The sequence below is a fragment of the Pan paniscus genome, chromosome 20 (genome assembly GCF_029289425.2).
Source record: "Pan paniscus chromosome 20, NHGRI_mPanPan1-v2.0_pri, whole genome shotgun sequence".
NCBI classification, from domain to species: domain Eukaryota; kingdom Metazoa; phylum Chordata; class Mammalia; order Primates; family Hominidae; genus Pan; species Pan paniscus.
The window spans coordinates 4,940,628-4,964,726 of NC_073269.2; the positions used below are offsets into that span (position 1 = coordinate 4,940,628).

The 24,099-nt window shown below is 60.8% G+C and overlaps 2 protein-coding genes across 6 annotated transcripts in view; one reads left to right on the forward strand and one right to left on the reverse strand.

The window, feature by feature from the left end:
- HCN2 (hyperpolarization activated cyclic nucleotide gated potassium and sodium channel 2) overlaps window positions 1-1,908 on the forward strand; it is a 28,233-nt gene extending 26,325 nt beyond the window's left edge. The window contains exon 8 of the mRNA XM_055104317.3: window positions 546-1,908. Coding sequence (XP_054960292.2) covers window positions 546-1,222 — 677 coding nt within the window. The 3' untranslated portion in view covers window positions 1,223-1,908. The remainder of the gene's footprint in view (window positions 1-545) is intronic.
- A 61-nt stretch (window positions 1,909-1,969) lies between these two features.
- On the reverse strand, window positions 1,970-22,169 carry POLRMT (RNA polymerase mitochondrial). 5 transcript variants are annotated; one of them, XM_034944198.3, is made up of 21 exons: window positions 18,385-22,159; window positions 17,730-17,897; window positions 14,478-15,106; window positions 10,068-10,198; window positions 9,663-9,849; window positions 8,397-8,546; window positions 7,764-7,928; window positions 7,525-7,695; window positions 7,092-7,316; window positions 5,998-6,786; window positions 5,334-5,456; window positions 4,927-5,049; window positions 4,549-4,728; window positions 4,173-4,259; window positions 3,961-4,074; window positions 3,602-3,657; window positions 3,385-3,483; window positions 2,641-2,713; window positions 2,434-2,519; window positions 2,245-2,306; window positions 1,970-2,074 (listed from the first exon to the last, which is right to left on the reverse strand). In XM_034944198.3, the coding sequence occupies exons 1-21, from the start codon at window positions 18,470-18,472 to the stop codon at window positions 2,025-2,027; spliced, it is 3,756 nt and encodes a 1,251-aa protein (XP_034800089.1). In that variant the 5' UTR covers window positions 18,473-22,159; the 3' UTR covers window positions 1,970-2,024. The 5 variants fall into 5 exon arrangements, 2 of the variants coding, with proteins under 2 accessions (XP_034800089.1, XP_034800090.1); XM_034944199.3 differs by having other exon boundaries at window positions 17,793-17,897; window positions 18,385-22,157; XR_004667720.3 differs by lacking the exon at window positions 1,970-2,074 and adding an exon at window positions 2,955-3,201 and having other exon boundaries at window positions 2,256-2,306; window positions 18,385-22,169.
- Window positions 22,170-24,099: the final 1,930 nt, after the last annotated feature.

The window sequence follows — 24,099 nt, forward strand, 5'->3', positions numbered from 1 at the left end:
GTAGTCCCAGCACTTTCGGAGGCCAAGCTGGGTGGATCACGAGGTCAGGAGATTGAAACCATCCTGGCTAACACGGTGAAACCCCGTCTCTACTAAAAAAAAAAAATACAAAAAATTAGCCGGGTGTGGTGGTGGGCGCCTGTAGTCCCAGCTACTCGGGAGGATGAGGCAGGAGAATGGTGTGAACCCGGGAGGTGGGCCTTGCAGTGGGCCGAGATCCTGCCACTGCACTCCAGCCCTGGCGACAGAGCAAGACTCCGTCTCAGAAACAAAGCAAAACAAAAGCCCTGCTTTCTGTATGCAGGTGCTTCATGCATGCTGGCTGTGCATAGCAGGTGTTCAGCCTGTATATGGCAGGTACTCAATATCCATACTGTAAGCCAGAGATGCTACATGTGTGCTTATTGTATACAGTAGGTGCTAAATGCATGCTTGCTCTACACTGCAAGCACTGTGTGCGCACCCGCTGTGTAGGGTAGGTGCTCGGTGCCCGCTGTACGCAGCAGGCGCTCCTTGTGCACACGCTAACGCCCCCTCTCCCGCAGGCAAGAAGAATTCCATCCTCCTGCACAAGGTGCAGCATGATCTCAACTCGGGCGTATTCAACAACCAGGAGAACGCCATCATCCAGGAGATCGTCAAGTACGACCGCGAGATGGTGCAGCAGGCCGAGCTGGGTCAGCGCGTGGGCCTCTTCCCGCCGCCGCCGCCGCCGCAGGTCACCTCGGCCATCGCCACGCTGCAGCAGGCCGTGGCCATGAGCTTTTGCCCGCAGGTGGCGCGGCCGCTCGTGGGGCCGCTGGCGCTCGGCTCGCCGCGCCTCGTGCGCCGCCCGCCCCCGGGGCCCGCACCTGCCGCCGCCTCACCCGGGCCCCCGCCCCCCGCCAGCCCCCCGGGCGCGCCCGCCAGCCCCCGGGCACCGCGGACCTCGCCCTACGGCGGCTTGCCCGCCGCCCCCCTTGCTGGGCCCGCCCTGCCCGCGCGCCGCCTGAGCCGCGCCTCGCGCCCACTGTCCGCCTCGCAGCCCTCGCTGCCTCACGGCGCCCCCGGCCCCGCGGCCTCCACACGCCCCGCCAGCAGCTCCACACCGCGCTTGGGGCCCACGCCCGCTGCCCGGGCCGCCGCGCCCAGCCCGGACCGCAGGGACTCGGCCTCACCCGGCGCCGCCGGCGGCCTGGACCCCCAGGACTCCGCGCGCTCGCGCCTCTCGTCCAACTTGTGACCCTCGCCGACCGCCCCGCGGGCCCAGGCGGGCCGGGGGCGGGGCCGTCATCCAGACCAAAGCCATGCCATTGCGCTGCCCCGGCCGCCAGTCCGCCCAGAAGCCATAGACGAGACGTAGGTAGCCGTAGTTGGACGGACGGGCAAGGCCGGCGGGGCAGCCCTCTCCGCGCCCCCGGCCGTCCCCCCTCATCGCCCCGCGCCCACCCCCATCGCCCTTGCCCCCGGCGGCGGCCTCGCGTGCGAGGGGGCTCCCTTCACCTCGGTGCCTCAGTTCCCCCAGCTGTAAGACAGGGACGGGGCGGCCCAGTGGCTGAGAGGAGCCGGCTGTGGAGCCCCGCCCGCCCCCTACCCTCTAGGTGGCCCCCGTCCGAGGAGGATCGTTTTTTAAGTGCAATACTTGGCCCGCCGGCTTCCCGCTGCCCCCATCGCGCTCATGCAATAACCGGCCCGGCCCCCGTCCGCGCGCGTCCCGCGGTGACCTCGGGGAGCAGCACCCCGGCTCCCTCCAGCACTGGCACCGAGGGGCAGGCCTGGCTGCGCAGGGCGCGGGGGGGAGGCTGGGGTCCCGCCGCCGTGATGAATGTACTGACGAGCCGAGGCAGCAGTGCCCCCACCGTGGCCCCCCCACGCCCCATTAACCCCCACACCCCCATTCCGCGCAATAAACGACCGCATTGGCGCCAAGCCTGGCCGCGTGTGATTGCCCGAGACCCGCAGGGCGTGCACCCTCCCTAAAAACAGTGGCTCCCGGGGGTGGCAAAAGAGCTTTATTTACACACTGACACAAGGCTCACGGGGTGTCAGCTGAAGAAGTAGGTGGAACGCTTCACCTGCTCCAGGTCGAAGGCCCCTGCAGAGGAAGCAGAGCGGACGGCGTGGGTGGCGGGAAAGCCCCGCCCTGGCCCACAGTTCGAGCCACCCTTGCGAGGCTGCCCACCCGCCTACCTGGCGTGGGTGGCGGGAAAGCCCCGCCCTGGCCCACAGTTCGAGCCACCCTTGCGAGGCTGCCCACCCGCCTACCTGGCTTGGGCACCGCCTGCAGTGTCTCCTTCAGCTGGCTGGCCTCCAAGATCTTCTGGGGCCTGGGGTTGGAAGCAGGGTGGGGTGAGGCTGAGGCGGTTGGAAGCAGGGTGGGGTGAGGCTGAGGCCAGGTTTTGGGGTGGGGGGGCGGGGGGGGGTCCAGGTAGTTGGGGTCAGGGAGTGCCTTACTCAGAGCAGAACCGCTTGACCAGGAACCTGGACAGGTCCTGCAGGATGGGCTCGCTGTGCAAGCGGACAAACTGCTCCCGGCACACCTGGGCAGGAGTCAGAGGATCCCCAGGGGTGATCAGGCAGGCTCTGGGCACCACCCCTACCCAACGCCCCAGTGTGGGGGCCCCACCCATGGGTGGACTGAGGCTCAGACTATGGGGGCACCTGGTTCATGACGGAGACATCAGCTGCGTGGGTCCAGTAACAGTCGTGCACAGAGACGAAGGTCAGGCCCTTCCTGTGGCAGAGCGGAGGGCTCCTGAAGGGAGGGGAGCTCACAGGGCCACCCGGTGACCAGCATCCTGGCCCTGTGCTCAGCCCCCTCCACTTGAGGTCCAGGGAAGCCCACCCTCCTGCAGGCCTCGCCCCACCCCTCGCCTCGCCCCACCCCTCGCCTCGCCCCACCCCTCCCCAAACATCCTGGGTTAGGCATCAGCACAGGGGGAGGAAATGTTCCCAGAAGCCTCCTCGCCCCACACCTGCCGCCCCCCGCGCTGCTGTGGAGCCTCAGCTCTGAGGGCGGCTACGCTGTCCCCTCCTGCCAGGGCCACCGCCCCGCATCCTGAGCGTTCCCAGCTCCCGTGGCCGGTAGATTCTGCTGGAACGGCCTCCACGTGCTCCAGATCTAACCACACGTCGCGGTGCCAAGAAATGCCCAGCAGGAAGGGGCAGCGCCCGTGCTCGGCTCTCCCTGTCAGGCCACAGGAGGGGAGCTGCCAGGACCACCTACATTTGGGGCACACAGCCTCAGGGCCTCTGCACAGGCCCCACAGACACAGCAGATCCACTCTGCCCAGTCCCTGCCCCCAGCACTGTCCCCTGCTAGACCCAGCCTTGCCAGCTGTGCCCTGCTAGCCAGAAGACGCCCCTGGGAGGCGAGCGGCACCCACGCCGTCCAGAGACGCCCACCTGTAGCAGTGCAGGGCGGTGAGCATCATGTGGGAGGAGTCCAGCGAGTGGATGAAGTTGGGCGGGAAGCCGTTCTTCTGCTTACGTGTGTTGGGCTTTCTGAGGACGGAACAGGTGCCGGTGGGGGCGGCCCAGGGACACCCCTAACTGGCCGCTGTCTCCACTGTGGCTGCTCTCCAGACCCCCGGCCAGCCCCTAGCCCAGGCCCCCCACTCACCGGCTGATGTCTCCGTTGTGGGTGTAGGTGATGCTCTGAATTCCACCTCCTATTTGCTAAAAAGGGGAAGGAGCCGGTGAGTCCCACCCGAGGCCCAGCACGGTGGTGGTACACTGAGGGGGTGGTACACTGGGGCGGTGGCACACTGGGGCGCTGGTACACTGGGGCGCTGGTACACTGGGGCACTGGTACACTGGGGTGGTGGCACACTGGGACGCTGGTACACTGGGGCGGTGGCACACTGGGACGCTGGCACACTGGGATGGTGGCACACTGGGACGCTGGTACACTGGGATGGTGGCACACTGGGGAGGGATGGGATGGTGGCACACTGGGGAGGGATGGGGTGGTACACCGACCTTGACCTTGGAGTCCAGGCGATACGGCTGGATGACAGGGACGCCCAGGGGTGTGACCCACTCCACCACGGAGCCCATGTGGGAGATGAGGCGGGCACTCTCGGTCAGCCAGTGCTGTGGGACACAGGCCGTCTCAGGGCAGGGGGCTCAGGCCGGGGATCCCGTCCACTTGCTTGGGAGTCCTGGCCGAGCGGGGATGGGACAGGACGTACCTGGATGGCCCGGGTCCCCGAGAACATCTCCTGTAGACTCTTGAAGACCTGGCGTACGAGATAGTGGGAGGCCTCCCACACGAACTCCTGCAGAGGGCGGGCAGCAGGTGCAGGTCCTCAGGGGCTGGCCCATTCACGTCCTACTCCCCCCTATTTCAGAGCCACTGAGGCCCAAGGCCTAGGGCCTAGCAGGGGGGCGGGGGAATGGGGCCTGACGCTCACGCAGTCAGCAAGAAACGCCCAAGCCCTAACAGACAGCCAGGGGTCTGGGGGAGCAGCCAGGGCTCCTGCTGGGAGGCTGGGTCGGGGGCACACCCGTCTGAGTTTTAAATGGCAGTGAAACCAACGTGTTCGCAGCGCGACAGGCCTGGCGCACCTGGGGAAAGTCGCTCAGCTCCCGGAGGCGCTTCTCAATCTGCAGGCGCCCGCCATAGCGCGTGACCCCGTACACCACCGTCATCACCGTCTGCTTCACCACCTTGCGGGTGATGAAACCTTCCAGCACCTGTGCCACCCGCATGCCCCGCTGGGCGTCCTGCCTACGGAACACCTCCACCTGCACCGCGGGTGGGCGGGGGGCGCGGGTCAGCCCCGCTAGCAGCCCAGGGGCCACCAAGCACCCATGAAGCCCCCGCCCCAGCCCCAGCCCCACCACATCCTCAGGACAAGCCAAGGTGAGGGCACCTGGGGCCGAGACTCAGGGCCCACATTGCCCCCACGCCGAGATGCCCCCGGGCAACAGGGCACACCCTACCTGCGCGGCCACGCCGCTGTACACGTCCTGCGGCACATCCGAGGGCTCCAGGTTGACGGAGGCGGCGCCCACGCTATCGCGGCCCAGAGCAGCATAATGCTGCAGGCCGTTGCAAGAGCCGTCCTGAGGAAGGGGCGGCAAACGGGAGATGGAGACTAGAGAGGCAGAGACGTGTGGGACCCCAAACCACCCCCCAGGTCGAGCCGTTCCTAGGGCCGTGCAGCCCCCAGCCAAGTGCACCGGAGCCCCTGCACGCTCCCGGGAGAGACCAGGAGCCATGGCTCCCGCACACTCTAGGACCACCTCCAGAGAATACCACGAGCGAAGGGGAAATCTCACACCCTCAAGTCGAGCCCCAGGCCCAGTGCACACCGCACGGCCTCGGGGGCCCGACCCAGCTGGCTCACCTGATGGACGGGGAGGTGGGAGACATAGGCTGCAGGGTCGGAGGCGCGCACAGCGTTCGCCACCTCCATACAGCAGGCCAGCGTCTGCCAGGGTTCCTCCGCGCCCATCCACCACTTTCGGCCCTGCGGGGACAGCGGATGGGGGGGCAGTGAGGCCCGGGCCCGATCCCTGAGCCCGCTGGGAGGCTGTGTTGCGGGGAGGTGAGAAATGGGGAAGAGACGCACACGCGTGATAGTGAACACGGGACGCATGTGGGCGAGAGACGGGGCGGCGGCTGGATGAGTTCTCCATAGCCACGGATGGAGAATGGGAGCTGCGGGTGGACCGGGCTAAAACAAGTGTTTCCGGAGCTGCCGGGGGGAGGAGGGCGGACAGGGGACCTGGGGGCGCCTGGGGAGGAAGGAGCTCGGCGGATGCGGGGGAGGGGGGAACGCGGGGGCCCTGGGGCAGAGAAGGGAGAAGCAGGACGGGCAGGGGGCGCGGGGGAGGAGAGCGGGCGGGGGACGTGGGGGCGCCAGGGGAGGGGGGAGCGTGGGGAAAGCGGGGGTGCCAGGGGAGGGGGATGGGAGGAGGAAGACGGGCAGGGGGCGCGGGGGAGGGCGCGGGGGCGCAGAGGCGCCGGGGGACGCGGGAGGGCGGGGAATGCGGGGGCCCCGCCCCTACCGTCAAGGGTTGGTCCGCGGAGTCCAGGATGTCATCCATCACCTCCTCCGCAAAGGCCAGGCGCTTCCGCAGCGGCTCCCGCTTCTTCAACCCCGTGAGGTTGACCAGGTGGATCTTGAGCCAATCCAGGCCGTGTGGGCCGAGCGGGCGGCCCTGGGCGAACTCCAGCAGGGCCCGCGCCACGTCGCTGCCCAGGTGGTTGAAGTGCGGCGGGCACGGGTAGGTGCGGCCGCGGAAGTCCATGTTGTGCGGCAGCCAGAAGACGCGGTCCCGCAGGTGCTGCGCCAGCGAGAGGCGGTACAGCGCCTCCGCCCGCAGGCTGTGCATCTCCCGGGCCACCTTCTGGCAGTGCACCACCTCACGGCGCAGCTCGGCCTTGCGGGCGGGCGCGGCGCTGTGCGGCAGGTGGGCCTCGGGCGGCTGGGGCGCCTCGGAGGGCGGGGCCGGCACGCCTAGCTGGGGGCAGCCCTTGGCCTGGAAGAGCTGCAGCACCAGGTCCAGCACGCGCCCGTTGACGCGCCAGGCGCAGTTGCCCAGTTGGGTGAGGGCGTCCAGCGCGCCATGCAGCGCGGTGGGTGGGCAGGTTTCCAGCAGCTCCTGGTGCTGCGTGGCGCCTTCCACCGTGCGCATCAGCTTGGTGGGGCTCAGCAGGAAGGCACCAGAGTGCGGCGATGTCCAGGGCAGCGGGGGGCAAAGCATGGGTACATCCACCGCCTCGAAGGTCAGCGTGGGCTCCGCGGCCTTCTCCAGCAGCTGCACGTAGGCCGGGTGCGGCTTCAGGATACCGATCTGGGGTGCGACAGGCAGACGGGTCAGGGCCCCGGTGCTGGGGCTTTCCTGTCCCCACCCCTTAAACTTGGGTGAGAGGGGCCGGCTCCCCGGCCAACAAGAAACCAGTGTGGCCTCCCACGAACAGAAGCCACCTCCAGAAACGGCCGGACAGCTGCATGGCCACCCATGGTGTGTCCCGAGTCCTGGGAGGTACTGACGGCTGCGCTGAGATCAAGGCTCCGCCCAAAGGCGCCAACCCCATGGGGTCCCTGGTCCCCCCAGCAGGATGCCCCCCAGCTCAGGAGGGCACTGCTGCCTGGCACCTGCTGGACGTTGCGGAAGGAATACACGTGGTAGAGCACAGGGACAAGCCGAGAGGAACGATGCGGCTTGTCCAGGCTGCATGGCATCTGCGTAGCCTGCACCAGCATCTCCGCCAGCAGCTTGCCCAGCTCCATCTGCACTGGCAGGGGCCAGGGCTGCTCCCGCAGGGCCTCGGGCGCCCCCAGCGCCTCCCAGTACTGCCGCGGCAGGCAGGGCTCGGGCACCTGTGGGACAGGGCGGTCAGGGCGCTGGGCACCAGGGCCCCTGAGCTAGATGCCCCACCGCCCGTGCCTGACGCCCGGTGGGGCATCTGTCAGCCCAAGCATACAGATGAACAGACTGAAGCTTGGGTGCAAACCCGGCTGCCCCAGGGAGGGAGAGCGCCCACCCACCACTGGCCCCAGCCAGGAGGAGAGGGGGTGCGAGCCTCACCTCGGCGTCGGAGGCCAGCAAGCAGAGGTACTTCCTGTAGTGGTTCTGCAGCGCCTGCACCTGGCCACTGACTCGCTGCCTCTGCACCACGTGCCGGCTGAAAGTGCGCGCACTCAGCTCCCGGGCCAGGGTGGTGAAGGACTCACCTTGGGCGGGCAGCGCCTGCAGGATCTGCGGCAGGAAGCCGTGAGTGCCTGCCCGCCCCGCCCGGGGACCCGGCCGCGCGGAGGAAGACGCACCTGCAGGAGCATCCGCACCACCTCGCGCTCGTCCAGCAGGCACAGGAAGGGGTACAGTGAGAACCGGCCCTCGTACACCTCGCGCTCTAGGCGGTTCTTGGTCTCCCGCAGCGCCCGGCACAGTGCTTTCTCCCACTGGTCCCGCAGGGTCTTCAGGGTCTTCCGCTGCGGGGGATGAACGGGCCCGGTGAGCCCCGTGGCAGCTGGCGGGACCCAGGCTCACAGGACGGGGGTCACCGCAGCTCCCTGCAGAGACCTCATGGCCCTCAAGGTCCCTGCTGTGTGTTCCGGGTAGCTCCTCACCCCGGCCTGCCCTCTGCCGGCTTCAGCGTGCCTGACGCAGCCAAGAGCAAAAGCCCAGCCGCAGTGTGCGCAGAAGCACAGGCCAAGACCCAACCTCGGGACCCCACAAGTTTTCCCTGAGCGGCAGCCAGGCTGAGTTCCTAGGCCCTGCATGACCAGACCAGGGCATGAGCAATTTAACCGCATACACGGAGCTCAGCCCCTGCGGCGGACACGGGACCCCGGCTCAGCCCGTGCGGCGGACACGCGACCCCGGCTCAGCCCCTGCGGCGGACACGCGACCCCGGCTCAGCCCCTGCCGCGGACACGCGACCCCGGCTCAGCCCCTACCGCGTGCGTGACCTCCTTGCTTGGCAACGTGGGCTTCTCCACGGACACCACGCACACCCTGCTGGCCAGCTCCATGTGGAGCTGCTTCTCAAAGAGGCACTGCAGGGTCTTCAAGGGCAGGTGCAGCTTCGGGTAGGACACACGCCCATCCTGCAGGGATGGGGGTAGTGAAGTTGGGGGCTTGCCAGAGGGCGACCTGCCCTCCCAGGACCCCGAGACAGCATGGGTGCACGCGTTTCTGCGTCTCCTGCAAGTTGCTGGTGGCCATCGCTGACACGGGGAAAGGCAGGCTGTGGGTAAAGTCAGTGCCAGCGGTGCAAACCAAAGGCCTTGGCCCCTCCTGGCCTCGACCCCTCTAGAAGGGACACTGGGCACCGTGCAGGGGGTGGCAGGGGCGGTGATGCTGGGAGCTGGCAGAGCCTGGGGAGACCGTTCACTGCACCCCCAGATGTTTGCTGTTTTCTCCTCAAACTCGGAACTGTATGAATGTGACCCATCCAGAAATAGATGAATTAAAAATAACAACTAAAGCCTAGCGCTTTGAGAATCAAAGACGCACGTCCACATAAAAGCTTGTACACAAACGTTCACAGCTGCATGACTCGTAGTCGATAAGTAGAAACAGCCCAACGTCCCATAAACCGACGAACAGACGGGCACGGCGCGGCCATCCACGCACCGGAGCATGACTCAGCCCTGACCCAGGCCGCCTCCCGGATGCACCGTGAGGACGTCACGCTCAGTGGGAGATGCCAAACACAAAAGGTCACGCAGTGTGTGGTCCCATTTCTATGGAATGTCCAGAGCAGACTCATCCACAGATGGGGAGGGGATGGGGAGTGACGGGGATGGGGACGAGGCTTCCTTTTGGGGTGATGGAACATTCTAGAATTAGACAACCGTGACTACACTAAAATCGCTGAATTACACCTTTAAGAGGGTTTTATGGCAGGTGAATTACACCTCAGTAACAGACGAGCCCACTGCGCGCACCTGGCAGCCCCACTCAAACGCACTGCTCTCCTGTCACTCCACCCTCTCTCTGCGGCGCCCGACCACCTCGTCCCCCTGAGCCCACACCCTCAGGGCCAAGACCCTCCCAGCTCTGGGTCCTCCCATCTTCTTAGAGGAGGAAGGGAGGAATTCAGGGCCCAGCCCAGGTGAGCCCTGGGCACCAGGGAGGCCCATTGGTCTGAGCTGAGGCTCCAGGAACCCCCAAAGGGCAGCTATGAGGACTGAAGTCTGCCGGGGCCCACGTGGGCTCACCTTGGCATACACGTCCCTGAGCAGCTTGGAGGTGTTGACCGGGGGCGGCAGCTGCGGCGGGAGGCTGAAGGTGGGCTTCACCTTGTGCACGGCCTTCAGAACAGTGGCCCGATCCTCCTCAGACAGCGCAACGGCGGTGAAGAGTGCCTGCAGCTTCAGCCCCTCCTGGCTCATCTGTTCCAGACACCTGTGGTGCAGGAGGCCTGCTCGAGGGATGGGCCAGCCCCACGCTGGGCTTCCACAGACCCCAGGGGAACCTCGTGACCACCTCCTGCTAGCCTGCAGGTCTCAGTGTGGCTGTCAGGCCCTCTGGGGGTCCCCAGCCCAGGCACCGTCCCAGATCTTAAAACCCTGGCAGGGACATGGTGGGGGGTGGGGGGTGGGCGCCCTCCCGACACCACCTACCTTTCGATGGTCCCGGCGTCCTGGTCCTGCCTCCCCATGCACTGGAGGGCAGCCGCATAGGACAGCAGGTCCGGGGTCAAGCCGGCATCCTTCACCATGAATAACACATACACCAGCTCCTTGAAAGCACCCTGGGAGACCAAGCCAGGGTGAGGGTCTGGGGGGATGGCCCAACCTCCACATCCTCCCTGCTCCCTGGAGACCCCTTCTCTGTAGCCATCAGCTCAGCAGGGGACAGGGTCACCAGGCAGGAGTGGCCAGCTAGGCAGACCGATGCGTCCCCCTGAGGTTCTGACACACAAGCTCCACCTGCAGAGGCGGCCGCGTGGCCCGCCAGGTGGGACTGTGGGAGGTTCACGTTCCTCTGGGAGGCAGCTTGTTAAACCTCCAGATTTGTCAATTGTGTGGATCTTTTCAAAGGACTGACTTGGCTTGACTGTTCTCTGCTGTTTCTGCCTTCCATTTCATCGATTTGTTTTAATCTTTGTAACTTCCTCTCATCTACTTGCTTTAGGTTTAGTGACAGCTGCTTCTTCTAGTTTCCTAAGGTGAAAGGTGACGTATTTGGTCTGAGATGTTTCACTTTTTTTTCCCCCCAAGATGGAGTCTTGCTCTGTTGCCCAGGCTGGAGTGCAGTGGCACAATCTCAGCTGGGCCGGGTTCTCTGCCTCCCAGGTTCCAGCAATTCTCCTGCCTCAGCCTCCTGAGTAGCTGGGATTACAGGCACACGCCACCACACCAGCTAATTTTTTGTATTCTTAGCAGATACGGGGTTTCACCATGCTGGCCAGGCTGGTCTCGAACTCCTGACATCGTGATCCGCCAGCCTCAGCCTCCCAAAGTGTTGGGATGACAGGTGTGCACCACCGCGCCTGGCCATCACCTTTCCGAATATAGGCATTTTGTGACTATAAATTACCCTGCGAGCACTGTGTCAGCTGCATCCCAGGACTTCTGACAGGTGGTGTTTTCATTTTCATTATCTCCAAGTGTTTTCAAACTTCATAGTTTACTTCTTCTTTGGAAATTTTATTTAATTATTTTTTTAGATGGAGTCTCGCTCTGTCACCCAGGCTGGAGTGCAGTGGTGCAATCTCAGCTCACTGTCAACCTCTGCCTCCCGGGTTCAACCGATTCTCCTGCCTCAGCCTCCTGAGTAGCTGGGACTACAGGCACATGCCACCACACCCAGCTAATTATTTTGTATTTTTAGTAGAGATGGGGTTTCGCCCTGTTGGCCAGGCTGGTCTCCAACTCCTGACCTCAGGGGATCCACCCGCCTCAGCCTCCCAAAGTGCTGGGATTACAGGCGTGAGCCACCACGCCCAGCCATGTATAGCTTAAATATCCCCTGCAATTTTTTTTTTTTTTCATTTTTGGCCAGGCACAGTGGCTCATGCCTGTAACCCCAGCACTTTGGGAGGCCAAGACAGGAGAATCACAAGGTCAGGAGTTTAAGACCAGCCTGGCCAACATAGTGAAACCCCATCTCCACTAAAAATACAAAAAAAAAAAAAAAAAAAAAAAATTAGCTGGGCGTGGTGCCTGGGAGCTCATGCCTGTGCTCCCTCCAGTAAAAATACAAAAAAAAAAAAAAAAAAAAAAATATTAGCTGGGCGTGGTGGCACATGCCTGTAATCCCAGCTACTGGGAGCCTGGGGCAGGAGAATCACTTGAATGCAGAAGGCGGAAATTGCGGTGAGCCGGGATCTCACCACTGCACTCCAGCCTGGGAGACAGAAACTTTGCTGTCGACACAGACTTGGAGACTCTGTCTTAAAATATACATATATATATACATATATATATAATTTTTTTCTTGTATTCGTTTTTCCTGACATCCCTGTTCTGAGCAATTTCTCCTTTGACCCAGTGGCTGCTTAAGAGTGGCCTGTAACTGTAACAGACTATTCCAAAGGGAAAAAAATTCCCTTACATCCTCCCATCCCATAGTCCTGCAGCTGAAGACATGCTGTGACATGAGGTGGCCACACACCAGAGACCAGAGACATGAGTTTTGGGGCATTTTTTTTTTTTTTTTTTTTGAGACGGAGTCTCGCTCTGTCGCCCAGGCTGGAGTGCAGTGGCGCGATCTCGGCTCACTGCAAGCTCCGCCTCCCAGGTTCACTCCATCCTCCTGCCTCAGCCTCCCGAGTAGCTGGGACTGCAGGCGCCCGCCACCACACCCGGCTAATTTTTTGTATATTTTTAGTAGAGACGGGGTTTCACCGTGTTAGCCAGGATGGTCGCATCTCCTCACCTCGTGATCCGCCCGCCTCAGCCTCCCAAAGTGCTGGGATTACAGGTGTGAGCCACCGTGCCCGGCCGGTTTGGGGGCAGTTTCTAAACAACCTCTGTATGGTAGACCTCACTGGCCACACAGTCCTTAAATTGAAATATTCAGTTCTTCCCTTTCACCAGCTTCAAGTGTTCAGTAGCCACACACAGCTGTTGGCAGATGCGGAAAATTCCCAACATCATAGAAAGTTCTACTGGATGGTGCTGGTTAGAATACGTGGCCGGGCGCGGTCGCTCACGCCTGTAATCCCAGCACTTAGGGAGGCTGAGGCGGGCGGATTACCTGAGGTCAGGAGTTTGAGACCAGCCCGGCCAACATGGCAAAAGCCTGTCTCTACTAAAAATACAAAAATTGGCCGGGCGTGGTGGCGAGTCCCTGTAATCCAGCCACTCAGGAGGCTGAGGCAGGGAGAATTATTGAACCCAGGAGGCGGAGGCTGTAGTGAGCCGAGATCATGGCACTGCACCCTAGCCTGGGCAACAGACAGAGAATCTATCTCAAAAAAAAAAAAAAAAAAAGATAGAAGCAATGCCTTAGCCTGGCTAACATGCTGAAACCCCACCTCTACTAAAAATAAAAATTAAAACAATTATCCGGGGGTGGTGGCACACGCCTGTAATCCCAGCTGCTCGGGAGGCTGAGCTCGCAGTCCAGCGACATCCAGGACTGCTGGCCACCCCCGAACGCTGGGAGAGGCAGGAGGGGCCCCTGCTAGAGCCTCTGGAGAGACTTCGGGTCTGCAGACATCTTGATTTCAGACTTCTGGGCTCGTGCTAAGAGTGCGTTTCTGCTGTGCAAGCCGCCAGGTTTGGGACACTTTCGTAGGGGCCGATCCCAAAAGCGCCCTGTTACAGTGTGGGCTCTCTGCCGAGGGAATCCAGGGGGCTTGTGACCTTGGAGGGGAAAATACACGACCCTCATCCTCAGTCCTCCCGGAGTCTGGCGCCCCCTGCAGCAAGGAGGAACCAGGCAGCACGCCGCCTCCACCTTGTGGTAAGAGCACTGCAGACCTCACCGCAAGACTGGCCCCGCCTGATCCTGAATTTCACTGTTTGATGCGTTAATAAAGAAGCACATCAAGTTCTCTATCACGAATTGGTCTTAATGTTGCGATATCTGTATTTTAATATAATAGTATCCCATGTTTACCCAAATATTAAGAGAAACTTTTACTGCTGTTTCTCAAATTAGGGCTGAAGGATCATGGGGTGGGAGAAAGCTGGGAACGTTTGCTCCCTTGAAAGGGTGTGTAAACAACACCCTCCAAAACAACCAAGAGGTCCGAGGAGAAACTTTGGCCGGATACGGTGGCTCACGCCTGTAATCCCAGCTCCTCGGGAGGCTGAGGGGGGCAGATCACGAGGTCAGGAGTTTGAGACCAGCCTGGCCAACACGGTGAAACCCCCGTCTCTACTCAAAATACAAAAATTAGTCGGGGGTGGTGGCGGGCACCTGTAACTCCAGCTACTTAGGAGGCTGAGGCAGGAGAATCACTTGAACCTGGGAGGTGGAGGTGGCCATGAGCCGAGATCGCACCACCGCACTCCAACCTGGTAACAGAGGGAGAGTATGTCCCAGAAAACAAATAAACAAACAAAAAGAAAATGGCAAGGGAAATTGGAAAATACTCCAGATGAACCACAACGAAGACGGGTGAGATACATCTAAAGCTGTGCTCAGAGGGAATGCGGCGCCAGTGAACACCCACATTTCACACAGAAGGATCTCAGCACAGCAGCCCGACCTTCCACCTCAGGAAACCAGAAAAAGGAGCAAAGTCAACCCCAACACCAAAGCCTCATCCTGACGAGGGCTCTGCAGGCTGCCCCCCGACGAGGCCAAAAGCACCCCTGCCCAGACAGATTCACGAGCCCCGAGAAAGACCGGAAGGAAATGCTCAAGGCATTAGCAGAATTTCTCCCTACTTTTTTGGTCATTTTCAAAATTTGAGAGTCACACGTGATTTGTATTTGAAAAGCCTAAAAGAATTATTAAAATAAAAAACAAAGGACTTGAACCTGGGGGCTAAGAGAGAAAAGTCTAGTCTAAATGAGGGCAAGTTCCTGTCTCCAATGACCAGGGCAGGTGGCCCGGCTCCCGGCTGCACTCACCTGCCGCGCCCAGCCAAGCATCACGGCGTTGTACATGTCCAGCGTGAGCAGCTTCCGCTTCTGCCGCTGGCCGTGGTGGACGACCAGCAGGTGGTGGGCGAGGGGCAGCTGGTCAGCGAGCAGGCAGCACTTGAAGAAGGCCAGGAGCCTCTGCTGCTGACCTGAGAGCTGGGCCTGCGAGTGCTGCCCCGACGGGGCCTGCTCCACATCGAGGCTCAGCTTCCCAGGGGCCTCCTGCAGCAGCCGGGCCAGCTGCTCCTCCCAGGGGCTCTCAGGGGCCTGGCGCATGCAGTGCTCCAGGCACCCAGCCATCTGCTTGCTCAGGAGCCGGGGCTCCACCTGCAGGCGCCTGGTCAGCGCCTTGAACTCCCCACTCTGGAATGGCATCTGCAGCTTCGCCTTCAACCGCTGCATACGCATCTGCTGGGTCCGCTTATCCTTCTCCAGTATCTTTGCCCAGCGGCCACAGGGCACCGGGGTGGCATCCTTGGCCCCCATCTGGACCTTCCTGGGTGGCTGGAGGCTACCATCTCCACTGCCACATTCTGGGAGCCGCGCCACATCCACCCTGTTCACCACCACCTCCGACACGCTCTCAGCCTGCAGCTGCCGCACCCGCGCCTGGAGCACTGTGAGGGGCAGAAGGCAAGGACGTGAGAGGGACCCCCCCCACCCCATTTCGAGCACCCGTCTCTCTGGACCCTGAGCCAGGCCAGGAGGTGCAGGTGGCTGAGCTCGCTGGGACCCAAGGTGTGAATTCCTCATATCTGCCAACAACGTTGTAAGGTCTGCCCACTGCTTTCCAGACACACGCACCCCACCACCTCCGCACCTCCCCACCCGAGCCTCACAGAACTCAGCAGCCCTAACAAGCTGCCACCGAAACCTGCAGCACCATGTCTCCCCGGTCACTGGCCGCTCAGACCCTCCAGGTGCCCAGGCCCAGAACCCGGGGTCTCTGACAACTCCCTCCGTCCACCTCTCAGTACCTCCTCTGGGCTTGCCTCCAGAATCTATCCAGGTGGCCCCCGCCTCCCCTGCCCCTCTCACTCACTGTCTAGCTCAGGGCCTCTGCACAGACTCCCGGGACCCTGAACCGCCCACTCCCTGGCTCAACCGTGGCCTGCAAGTTCGCACCCCGCCTCAGCAAGACCCCCCAGCTGGTGGAGCTGCCACACACACACTCCTAGGCTCCCAGTGTCTACGCCGGTGGACGCTGAGTTAGTAAAGGCTGAGCCACTAGCTCGCAGGGAAAACACAGCTCCTACTCGTGCCGCCTCAGGTTGCATTTTTGCCAACCAATCAATGCCTAAGTGTTCTGTATCTGTTTAAAGAAGCCTTGTTGGAAATCTATTGCTGGCCGGACATGTTGGCTCACGTCGGTCATCCCAGCACTTTGGGAGGCCGAGGCAGGAAGATCACCTAAGGTCAGGAGTTCGAGACCAGCCTGGCCAACATGGTGAAACCCCGTCTCTATTAGAAATCCAAAAAATTAGCTGGGCGTGGTGGCGTGTGTCTATAGTACCAGCTACTTGGGAGGCTGAGGCAGGAGAATTGCTTGAACCTGGGAGGCAGAGGTTGCAGTGACTCAAGATAGCGCCATTGAACTCCAGCCTGGGCAACAGAACAATAATCCATCTAAAAAAAAAAGACTGTTGAAATAGGCCGGGTACGGGGCCGCGCACCTGTGGTCCCAGCTACTCCGGTGGCTGAGGTGAATCACCTAAGCCTAGGAGTTCCTGGCTGCTGTGAGCCGTGATCAGGCCACCGTGCTGCAGCCTGAGAGACAGAGCAGGACCCTGTCTCAAAAAAAAAAAAAAACGGGGGGGGGGACCCAGGTGTCCAGATGTGGTGGCTCACGCCTGTAATCCCAGCACTTTAGGAGGCCGAGGCAGGCGGATCACGAGGTCAGGAGATCAAGACCATCCTGGCTAACACGGTGAAACCCGGTCCCTACTAAAAATACAAAAAATTAACCGGGCGTGGTGGTGCGCGCCTGTAGTTCCAGCTACTCGGGAGGTTGAGGCAGGACAATTGCTTGAACTCGGGAGGCGGAGGCTGCAGTGAGCCAAGATCGCACCATTGCACTCCAGCCTGGCAACAGATTGAGAATCCGTCTCAAGAAAAAAAAATTGCTGAAATAAAAAGACAAGCGTGATGTCCGCCTTCAGAGTGCTCCAAAACTCAGGAGATACTTTTAGGATTAACAGTTGAGAGCTTTGTTTTGTTTTGTTTTGTTTTTGAGATGGAATTTCCCTCGTTGCCCAGACTAGAGTGCAATGGCATGATCTCGGCTCACCGCAACCTCCACCTTCCGGGTTCAAGCGATTCTCCTGCCTCAGTCTCCCCGGGTTCAAGTGATTTTCCTGCCTCAGCCTCCTGAGTAGCTGGCACTGCAGGCGTTCACCACCATGCCCAGCTAATTTTTGTATTTTTAGTAGAGACAGTGTTTCACCATGTTGGCCAGGCTGGTCTTGAACTCATGACCTCTTGATCCGCCCGCCTAGGCCTCCCAAAGTGCTGGGATTACAGGCATGAGCCACCGCACCAGGCCTCAAACCCCTGACCTCTTGATCCGCCCACCTCGGCCACCCAAAAGTGCTGGGAGTACAGGCGTGAGCCACCGCACCTGGCCTCGAACCCCTGACCTCTTGATCCGCCCACCTCGGCCACCCAAAAGTGCTGGGATTACAGGCGTGAGCCACCGCACCTGGCCAGGTTTTTTTTCCCTTTATAAAGGTTCTCCCGTCTCTCCCTTCCCGGCTGGCTAATGGACGCAGACAGGATGTGGGACAGAAGCACCGGCGGGAAGCAAGCACAGGGAAGCTCCCACCTCCCTCCCACACCACCAGCCAGGCCAGGACGAGGGCCTGCCACAGCTGGAGCCTGGGCTGTCCCTCCCAAGTTTCGCAGTCATCCAGTCTCCATTAGGCGCCTACCCCCCAGAGCCAAGCCAGGACAGCTGAGTCAGTTCAGGGTTCACGTCCTGGCTCTGCACATGTGGCCTTGGCGGGGGGCGGGGGGGGGGTCTCTCCAGACATAATCTTGGGCCTCACCTGTGTCCCTGGAAAGTGGGAGCACCTGGTGGGGTTCTGGGGAGGGGAAATTACGAGAGCTCCAGGAAGGAGCCTGCTCAGCAAGGACAGGGCCCATGAGCGGTGCAAGAGATGTTCCAGCAACGCCGTCTGGGCGTGTCCTGGGACCCGAGAGGTGGAGACCGCCCTCAACCTGTCTCAGAATCTGAGCCTTCACCTTTTCTCCCGGCAGCAGGGAGCGGACTCTCCTCTCCCGGGCCGCCGTGGGGGTCTCGCTCACCCTCCAGCAGCTCCACGTGGCCCCAGTCCTTCCTGCGGTCTTGGTCTTGCTCCTGGGGGCTGGCGGACGAGCTCCTCCTGGGGCCGCAGACGCCACCGGCGGTCCCTGCGGGAAAGACGAGGGCGGCTGAGGGGGGCCGGGCGTGTGGGCGGGGGCCTCCATAAAGGCAGAGGCCGAAGGGTCGAAGGGCAAAGGAGCCCTAAACGCAGCGGAAACTCTCGGAGCACGGGCTTAAGTTGGAAAGAAACTAAGACAGCGAAGGTGGAAGGGCCCCGCCGCGGCGAACACGGGCGCGGAACCGCGGAGAGAGGGTTCCTCGCACTCCAGGTGCAGCAGGTCAAAGGTTAAGAGCCCTAAACACCACACCTGGGGTCAGGAGGCTGCATAAGAAACCACGAGTGAAAGGTCAGACTGCACTGAGGAGCCTCAGTCGGAAGAGCGGGCAAGGGCGAGTGGAAAGCGGGGCCGGGTCGGTGGGCTCCGCACGCCCAGGTGCAAAGAGGCAAAGGTCAAAGCGCCAAAGGCCCCGGCCGCGCGGGGAGGAGCCCGCGGCGTGGCCCCCGGGCTGCCTGACCGTCTCCCTTTCTGTTACCTTCTTTGGCGGGGAGTCCCGGGCGGCCGCAAGGCCGCAGGGCACGTTTGAGCCCCGCCGCTCCGCGGCCCCAGCAAAGTGCCGACATTACGCACGCCGCTCCGGGCGCCGACGCCGCCGTCACCACCCCACCGGCCCGCGCCTGCGCCTGCGCCCGCGCCGCCTGCCGGGAGTTGTGGTTTCACGGTCGACGGAGGCTGCGAAGGGAAACCCCAGCCGGAAGTAGACTCCCAGGATGCAGCGGAGGCGCGAAGGCATGCGCCGATGGACGCTCTGATTGGTTCCTCCTGCTGTTTTCAAAGGGGGGGGCGGGACAGAGCTGTTGCCGTGGCAACTGGGAGGCACTCTCAGGCTGTTTTCCCGAGGACCTCAAATCCGGACTTTTTTTCTGTTTTTCTTTCTTTTTTGGTTTTGTTTTGGACGCGTTGTGGCCCAGGCTGGAGTGCAGTGGCGTGATCATAGCTCAGTGCAGCTTCGAACTGCTGGGGTAAAGAGATCCTCGCCCCTCGGCTTCCCAAAGCGCTGGGATTACAGACGCCGCCACCGTGCCCGGCTTTTTTTTTTTTTTTTTTTTTTTCCGAGGAATACTCATCTAATAACGAGGACAGCATCTGCAATTTAGAGATTCCTGTCCGCAACCTTCATTGCTCCAACGACAACTTTTGGGTAAGAGTCATTAGGATGCCGTCTATCGTGGAGGAAGCTGAGGCTCAGAGAGGGCCACCAAGTTGCTGGAAGACACAGCACGCGCGACCTCAGGGAGGCTGCGAGGAGAGAAAGCCCCAGTCCGCGAGACTCCCAGCCTCCAGCTTCAGTTTACCCTCCAATCCCCAAGCCCTCAGGGGCAGGAGCCGAATGGAGCGGCAGGCTTGGATTCACCTGCCAAGTGGGGTGAGGTCAAGGGAATGAAATAAACCTCGGAGCCTAGAGCCTGCCCTGGTCTCCGCGTGATCCTGCCTAGGAGGAGCAGGGCGGGAGCTTTAGAATGGAACCTGGAAGGTGTGCCCACCTGTGTCGTTCAGCTGGGGCAGCAGGCCAGAGGCGGGAGCGCCTGCTGTGGGGCAGCAGGCTTGGGAAAGGTGAGAATAGGAATATCTGGGGGTAACTGTGTTCCAGGCTAATATCCCAGTTGCAAAGGGGAGCTGGTTTGTTGGCTCAGGCCTGTCATCCCAGCACTTTGGGAGGCTGAGGCGGGCGGATCACCTAAGGTCAGAGTTCGAGACCAGCTTGGCAAATACGCAAGCATGCCTGGCAACATGGCAAAACCCCGTCTCTAGTAAAAATACAAAAATTATCCGGGGGTGGTGGCGGGCACCTGTAATCCCAGCTACTCGGGAGGCTGAGGCAGGAGAATCGCTTGAACTCGGGAGGCGGAGGTTGCAGTGAGCCAAGATCTCGCCACTGCACTCCAGCCTGGGTGACAGAGCGAGAATCTGTCTCAAAAAAAAAAAAAAAGTGCAAAGGGAGGCCAGTTCAGTGCCTCAGGCCTGTAATCCCAGCACTTTGGGAGGCTGCGGCAGGAGGATCGCTTGAGCCCAGGACTTCCAGACAAGCCTTGGGCAACCGAGATAGTGAGACCCAGTCTCCACCAAAGGAAAAAAAAGAAATTAGCCAGGCATGGTGGTGCACACCTGTGGTCCCAGATACTCGGGAGGCTGAGGCAGGAGGACTGCTTGAGCCCAGGAGGTTTAGACTGCAGTGAGCTGAGATGGCGCCACTGTACTCCAGCCTGGGTTGACAGAACAGGACCCTGTCTCAAAACAAAACAAGTGCAAAGGCCCTGAGGCAGGAACAAGTGTGGACAGAGGAGCAATTTGAGCAGAGTGGGGCTGGGGAGAGGGAGCAAAGATGTAGCTGGGGCTCAGGTAGGGGGCCTCAGCTCAAGCTATCCTCCGTCCCCAAACCCTGGCACTTCAGTTTCCCCATCAGCCCAGAACGAGGACTGGACCTCAGTCTGGAAGGGCCTGGCAGCCTCCTTACAGCACATTCCAGACGCTGCTGCCCACGCCTGCTTGAACGCACTGATGCCACCGGCTGGGAATGTTTTCGACAGACGGCAGCACCCTCCCTCACCTGCCTCAGTCCACCTCAGGGTGCCCCAGCGGGCTGTGACCTCAGACCTCACCCACTACTGGGGTCACCTGCCTGGCCCTGAATCAGCCAGGCCTGGTGTGCCAAGACCTACAGACACCCCTTGCACACCTGCAGGCTGGCAGAGCCAGAAACCTGGGTGGAAACCGACTTCTGAACTATTTCACCATTCCTTATGCGTTAGTCTTTTCTTTTATTTGATGAGATCCCAGCACTTTGGGAGGCCGAGGCAGGCGGATCATGTGAGGTCAGGAGTTTGAGACCAGCCTGGCCAACATGGTGAAACCCCGTCTCTACTAAAAATACGAAAATTAGCCGGGCATGGTGGCCTGTGCCTGTAATCCCAGCTACTCAGGAGGCCAAGGGAGGAAAATCACTTGAACCGGAGAGGTGGAGGTTACAGTGAGCCAAGATCGCACCACTGCACTCCAGCCTTGGGCAATGTAGCCAAACCCCATCGCTACAAATAATACAAAAAAATTTTGTTGGCTGTGATGGTGCCTGCCTGTGGCCCCATCTACTTGGGAGGCTGAGGTGGGAAGATGTAGAATTGCTTGAGCCAGGAGGCAGAAGCTGCAGTGAGCTGTGATTGAGCCACTGCACTCCAGCCTGGGCGACAGAGCGAGACTCCGTCTCAAAAATAAATTAATAAATACAACATTAATTATTTTTCTTGCTTAAGTTTTACGAAGAGACTTAATATCACCATCAAAAGTGGGAAACCATATATCTGGCCGGGCGTGGTGGCTCACGCCTGTCATCCCAGCACTACGGGAGGCCGAGGCGGGCGGATCCCCCGAGGCCGGGAGCTGGAGACCAGCCTGGCTAACATGGTGAAACCCTCATCTCCAATAAAAATACAAAAATTAGCCGGGCATGGTGGGTGCCTGTAATCCCAGCTACTCAGGAGGCTGAGGCAGAAGAATCACTTGAACCCGGGAGGCGGAGGTTGCAGGGAGCCGAGATCACACCACTGCCCTCCGGCCTGGGCGACAGAGCGCAACTCTGTCTAAAAAAACAAAACAAAACAAAACAAAACCCAACCAAGCAAACCCCACAGAGTCGAGAATCGCTAGATGGAAGGGGATGGCCCAGGTCCCTGGAGCCCCTGTGACAAATTAGCACAAACTTGGTCCCTTAAAGCAACGTTCATTTTCTTACATTTCTGGAAATGAAAAGTCCAAAATCAGGACTGCAGGGCTGAAGTCAAGGTGTCTGGAGGCCTCGCTCCCTCCAGAGGCCCTGGGGCTCCTTCCTGCCTCTCCCAGCTTTTGAAGGCTCCAGGTGTGCTTGGCCTGCGGCCACATCACTCCCGTCTCGGTCTCTGTGGTCGCACTGCAGCCTCGTCGTCTCCCTGTGTGAAATCTCCTCCTGTCTCTGTATTGTGACCACGTTTAGGACGCCCCAGGACAATCTTCTCCATATCGTTCAGATCTTCATGGTGTCAATATATTGAGACTCTTTTTCCAAATAAGGCAAATGTCACATTCTAGGGATCAGGGTGGGGACTTACCTTTGGGCCAACCACAGAGGCTACAAAGAGGAAGAGACCACTGAATACAAAGCGTGCGCTAGCCCAGCCCTGATCGGTGTTTGTTGTTGTTGTTTTTGTTTGAGACAGAGTCTCACTCTGTTGCCCAGGCTGGAGGGCAGTGGCATGATCTCAGCTCATTGCAACCTCCGCCTCCTGGGTTCAATAGATTCTCCTGCCTCAGCCTCCTGAGTAGCTGGGATTACAGGCGTGAAAAGGAGCAAGGCTCTGCCCCAGCCACAGCACGGATGCACCTTGAGGATGTCATGCTCAGTGAAAGACGCCAGACACAGAAGGACACACAGTGTGTGATCCCCTTTATATGAAATGTCCACAACAGGCCCATCCACAGAGGCAGGAAGGGGATGTGTGGGTGCCGGGGGCTGGCAGAGGGGATGAGTGACAGCTGATGGGGCTTCTTCTTTCGGTGATGGAATTTTCTGGAACTAGACAGTCGTGGTGGTTGCACAACTCTGCAAGGTACTAAAATCACTGAACTGGCTGGGTGCAGTGGCTCATGCCTGTAATCCCAGCACTTTGGGAGGCAGAAGCAGGTAGATCACGAGGTCAGGAGTTTGAGACCAGCCTGGCCAACATGGTAAAACCCTGTCTCTACTAAAAATACAAAAATTAGCTGGGTGTGGTGGCAGGTGCCTGTAATCCCAGCTACTCAGGAGGCTGAGGCAGGAGAATCGCTTGAACCAGGGAGGCGGAGTTTGCAGTGAGCCGAGATCGCACCACTGCACTCCAGTCTGGGTGACAGAGCCAGACTCCGTCTCAAAGAAATAATAATAAAATAAAATCACTGAACTGTACAGTGTAAGTGGGTGAATTGTGTGGTATATGAGTGATGTTTCCGAGGTGTCATTAAAGAAACTCAGACGCCTGGGGTGGGGCCAGTCTCACCGCTGTGGGTCCCATCCCCATTATTTCTCACAAGGCCCTCAGATCACCCTTCTGCGGTGTGGGGCGGACACTCTAAGAAGGGAAGACCTGGGATCCTGCCGGCGAGAAGGCGGCAGACATTTCTTCGGTGTCTGGTGCCACGCCCTCTGCCCAGCATGCTCCGTGGAAGGGTCTCATTGTCTTCCTCCAGACGTCTCTTTACTGGCCCATTTTACAGAGGCGGAACTGAAGCTTGGGGTGTTGGCCACAGGGCTCTAGTGTGGGAAGCCAGGCCAGGCTGGACCTCAGCCATGGGGACCCCTGTCCCTGAGACTGTGGCACCTGCCACACCCTCTGTGTGACCCGCCTAAGCCAGGAAGAGAGGGTCAGGAGATGCCTGAGCCACCAGGAAGGCATCCCAGCATCCAGCCAGACCGGTTATCCCTCCAGAGGGCTCCCCGGCAGGACAGGCTGGTCGCCATGTCTTCAGCCTGGTGCTATTTAAAGGTGAGTGCCACCTGGGGCTGTGGCCGCAGGACCAGGACTGGGCTGCTGGGAGCTGTGTCCCCACAGCGGAGGTCGCCGCCCCTCTCAGGCCTCGGTTTCCCCAGTTGTCAATGCCTCCACTTGGCTGTGAGTCTGTGAGGGTCACTGTGCTCACCTTTTGGGGCCCAGGGCATGGGGCAGGCAGAGGAGGGGTGGGGGCCAGCCGCCTTGCTGGGTGGTTCCCCGTGGGGCCTGGGGTGTGGCTCTAAGGGAGGAGCAAGTGTGGGTGCGAATGGGGCCGCCCCATTCCTGCCGCCTCCGACGTGCCCCGCCAGCCGGCCACCGACAGGTCTACGTGGCTATCCTCCCTCCTGCCCACCTACCTGCCCAAACACACGTCCCCAATCGTCACCTGCCCACCCACCCGCGCATTCCCACATCCTTGTGGGCCTGGCTTTCGGGAAACTACAATTTGCGGGGAGAGAAGTCCCACCAGGGCATGCCCCGGAGCCTGGCTGGTCCCGCGGCTGACGCACGCGGCAGGACCTCCCGTGTCCATCTCTGTCCCCAAGCATCTCCGCCTCTGCCCGTCTCTGTGTCTCTCTCGTCTCTCCCTGTCATCTTCCTTGTGTCTCTTGACTGCCACCGTCTTTCTGTCTCTGTCTCCCTCCGGGTCTCTGCGGCCCGCGTCTCACACTCCGGCCCCCGCAACCCGAGGTCCT

What these genes read in the sequence shown, in the direction of transcription:
- POLRMT (XM_034944198.3), bottom strand. Translation starts at nt 18,472, where the DNA reads ATGTCGGCACTTTGCTGGGGCCGCGGAGCGGCGGGGCTCAAACGTGCC. An exon ending in GACGCCGGGACCATCGAAAG is followed by an intron (nt 9,850 to 10,067) that starts GTAGGTGGTGTC and finishes CCTGCACCACAG; the next exon opens with GTGTCTGGAACAGATGAGCC. An exon ending in ATGTCTCCGTCATGAACCAG is followed by an intron (nt 2,520 to 2,640) that starts GTGCCCCCATAG and finishes ACTCCTGCCCAG; the next exon opens with GTGTGCCGGGAGCAGTTTGT.